Genomic DNA, 4386 nt, shown 5'->3' on the forward strand with positions numbered 1-4386 from the left:
ATTAAATTTATTTATAAAAAATAAATGAAAAATTACTAACTATAATAATAAAAATTGTAGAAATCTATAATAAAACTAGTAAAATTTCATTTTCAGTTTGGATTTTTAAAATTTCATTTTCAGTTTGGATTTTTCGATTTCCCTGAGTGTGTTTATTAAATTCAGAATTAAAATAAATTTATGCTGATTCATTAATTTCATCAATATGATGGGATCATCATATGATTTGAAAGACAACCAATTATTCACACAACATTTGGTAAGTTTCTAATGTGGTCTTCTACATATTTGAACTTTCATTCTACTTCAGATCAATCTTGAATAAATATTTTGCCCTCTGTAATTAATGGATTAATTCTTCGAACCTGGAAAGTAGGTACCATTACTTCGTGGTGACTTTATTCAAGAAAAAATGTCCACACATTTGCCACGTCTCTCCCTTCTTTAGAACTAAATCCATTATCCACATAGAAAATGTATTTGGTCAAATAACCCCTTGGTCAAGCCCTGCTTGAGCTTACTACTTGATCTCCTTACTTTCCACAATCCAGGTCCAATACAAACCCATGTATGGTAAATGCTGAAACTAAAAACAATTCTATGTCAGGTTGAATTGGGCATGATAAAGGCATCTCTTTGGCTCTCCAATTACTTTTTCTACAACTTTCTCATATTGTCTTCTATCTGCAGATGAGCATTCCATTATTTTTTTATTTATTTTTTCGAGGAAAGAAATCATCATTTTTCTCAGCCTGAAGGCTAGAGTGAGGTTTCTGGTACTAGAGGTATACTTGCTCAAGAGTTCACAAGGCTTAAAGTCAATAAAACAATATTCATAAACATGTAGCCATTACAACAATAATTATCAGGGTATTATAGCTCATCATGTCACTAGCAAGAATTTAAACCTGAATGAGGAAGATAATAGTCATTCCACATAATCACCCAAAATAACCCTAATGGACAAATGAGCCTTCCATTATACATGCTTATTTTGATGATTTCCTTTGATCCGAATTTGATCCAACTTTATTTCATGTCCATGGTCTCACTATCAACAAAAATAAACTTTATATTGGTATTCATCAACGTTTTTACTTGGTTTGCAAAACAATACAGATGGTTTATTTCCCTTGTAACAATTTATGACATTATTTTACACATTTCACCAATCTTATTTATTGGCACACTCATGGAACTCTAAGTCACAGTGCCAAATATATTGCCTGCCCAAAACCACTTCACATATATCTAACACAACAATATCTATCTCATCTACCAACTCAACTTAAATTGCCCATTTTGATCTAACATCGTTTACTGTCAACGCTGTCTTTCGGAAACCATCCCACTGGATGGGGTTTAGGATGCTCCACTGCTACCAGCTTCATCACTTTCACCAATATTTTTGCAATCAAGTTTCTTAGACTCTCCCCGTTGAAAATGGAACTCACCAATTTTCTTTTATCTGTAGCTTCACATCGAAGAGTTTCTCATGTTCTTTACCATTCACAGATGGTTCTAGTTAACCCATTAAAGAAAACTTGTCAACAGCTTCATCAGTGCTGTCAATTACTTTGTCAGACACTTTCCAATTGGGCCAACAATTGCTTGAACTTCTTCCTTTGGTTTCTTGGTGTCAATTCTAGATGGAGTTTCTGGCAGTTATCCTCTAATTGTCCTTGTTTCTGACAATGTTTGCGGACTTCTTGTACTATTGCATTGCTCTTCTGCTTTACCTTACCGTCTTTGCTCGAGTCTTCTTCCTTGCTAAAATTTATGCTGACATATACGTATGCCTTACAAACTTCTCATTCCTCTAAAGCCTCAAGATTTTACTTGTCTCCTCCTCAAACTTGGATATTGAGATGGGGGCAGCTCAAAGAAAACTGGGCAATGGACTTATTCAAAATCTCCATATGATGAAATCCTAATCAGCCAATCATATATCTTGTTAGGATTGAAAGAAAAGCATAGAATGCAGCCTAACCATTGCCATTCTCTCCATTATATGTACAAGACTCGCTAACTAGAAAGAAAGACTGGTACCACTTATACCAGTGCTTGCAATCATGATAGTCATTACTAATCAGTTCCCTACTCACTCTTCCATGCATACAGCAATAAGGAGAAGCCAGATGGGCTGCCTATTTCAGTCTCCATGCTTGCCCATCGCAATATCGAAGAGCTTGAGCTTGAAGAGGAAGATGAAGAACTGCTCTTGAAGGCGGTCTTATCACGGCCTCTGATGTTGAATCCAGAGGGAGGAGACCATTGAAACACAGAGGATCGAAGAGGCTTGCGGGGGGCAGCAGCAACATCATTGGATCTCCTAGAATTGTCTGAAATCTGATCATCACAAGTCTGGAACATGAAGACAGCATGGCCGTTGCTGGGATTGAAGAGCCAATTGTGCACATCCCAGAAGACTTGTATCGGGGTTCCATCAACCTCAATTGTCTGATTTCCTCTGAACTTCCACATCAGATGCTTCACCTGCAATACCACCTGCTTGTCAACTCTCACATACAATCTTGGCTCCTTGGATCCCCCAGTGTGACATTCAATCACAATGTCATGAGTCCTGCCACTTTCACCAAACTGTGCTTTTGTTGTGTAATATCTCTTCCCAATCACATGCTCTCTTCTAGATAGCAACGTGGGTTCAGCGAATGCCTTTCTTACATGGGTTTTCTTATAGGCCTCCTCCTGCATATCTCCCAACAGCAATAATATCTCCTTCTCACATATCAGGGCCACGTAAAAGCCTTCCTGTGGCTCCGGGCCGCACACATATTTAGCATTGCTCAAATCCCAGAACACCTCCAACTTCTTCCCTTTGACATCAAAGCTCTTGGATCCATGCTTCCTCCAGAAGGACCATGGCTTCATATCAACCTTGCACATATAATGGCAACTTGGGTCATTGACATGGACACTGAGGCCATGGCCCATGAGATTCTTGCACCATGTTATGGTCACAAATTTGCAGATTCCTACTAGTTTCGTCTGATACAGGCAAGTTATCAGGTTCTGCGTCATTTTGCTGCCAGAAACAGAAGAAGACTTATCTGTCAATCGGGCACCTCCAGATTCTCCAAAACAAGAAGGAAATGGTTCAGGCATTTTCCAGATCTAACTGCTTGTATGATGCCACACAGCAAAGAATTCAACTATGCCTTGTGTATCTATCAGTTTTCAGCATACATATAAATATCCTCTGCTTACCCATCAGAGTCTTGGCACCCACACCAAGACCTGTCAGATCTTAGCAGGTACCAATCTGGGCACCCACAAAACAATACTAAACCCTGATCAACAAGGCACCCACACTAGAATGCTCATACATTAGCCCAGAAAAATGAATCTAAGTTCTGAAACAACCTCACCCGAAAGGGAATTTAGCCACATTCTCAATCTAGATTCCTCCCTATCCAATATAAGACCTTCCCTATGCTCAATTAAAACCTTCACAGGCCTTTCGCAGATAGTGCTAAGCTTGCAGGGAAAGGGATAAAACAGTATACTTGTACATAAACAAAGCAGAAAATACAATAAAACTGCAACTTCAAAGACTCTGAATACATGACACAGCTTTTACTGGATCAGGCCTTGAAAATTATGGGAATTGGACCAACCAGATAAGGAGGCATCAAATAGAAAACACAATCACGCTGCTGGATCCAATTCCATACTAACAGGGCTGGCCTCCATGACCTTCAGAAAAACTCTGGGGGCCTCTATATTGCTCCCTTAAACTCCATGGAAGTTTGGGGCCATTTTAATGACCACACAAAGAGCAGGATCCCATATAATATGTTTTTTTTTTAATTACTGCCAGTTCTTTCCCTCTTCTTTTACAGCAACTAATATTGTCTGTTTGCTAGCGACAAAGTACATGATACGAGAAGATTTATTGTTGCTCTCTATTTTTTAGCCTGTGAACAGAAGACAGGTCACAATCAACCTGGTCTACTTCCAGCTTAGAAAGTTGCATTGAAAATATTAATACATGTCAGATTTCTTGGTTTCCCCATTTTAGTATTTCTTTTTCAATGATTGGTGGAATAATGGCAATTTGCATAAACTTTGAAGGCAGGTGAACACGAAACTGTGGATGAGGAAAACCAAAACAGTGGTATGATGACTTTTATTGTTGCAGAAACCATTTTAAGATGAATGAGGAAACAATTTGTTCAACACTGTAATGAAATTTATACAGTCAGTACAGTCATCTCACATATAATACGTTGGAAGATCCCATCACACTCGGAAATGCAATCTTACAGGTCTCTGTGTTGTCTTTTTCATCTTTTGTTCATATACGTTGTATGATCACTAATGTTAGTTATTTGTTGTATTTGTTCAAGATGCGTCATGTATTTT

At 38.2% G+C, this 4386-nt stretch overlaps 1 protein-coding gene across 1 annotated transcript; it reads right to left on the reverse strand.

Moving 5' to 3' along the window:
• Positions 1–1102: 1102 nt before the first annotated feature.
• Positions 1103–3873, reverse strand: LOC149243611 (uncharacterized). Its single transcript, XM_089374577.1, has one exon. The coding sequence runs from the start codon at positions 3124–3126 to the stop codon at positions 2098–2100; it is 1029 nt and encodes a 342-aa protein (XP_089230703.1). The 5' UTR covers positions 3127–3873; the 3' UTR covers positions 1103–2097.
• Between the last annotated feature and the right edge of the window lie 513 nt (positions 3874–4386).

Source organism: Pinus tabuliformis, chromosome 8 (assembly GCF_031772625.1).
Source record: "Pinus tabuliformis cultivar Carrire ecotype Pingquan chromosome 8, CPIR1, whole genome shotgun sequence".
In the NCBI taxonomy this organism is placed as follows: Eukaryota; Viridiplantae; Streptophyta; class Pinopsida; order Pinales; family Pinaceae; genus Pinus; species Pinus tabuliformis.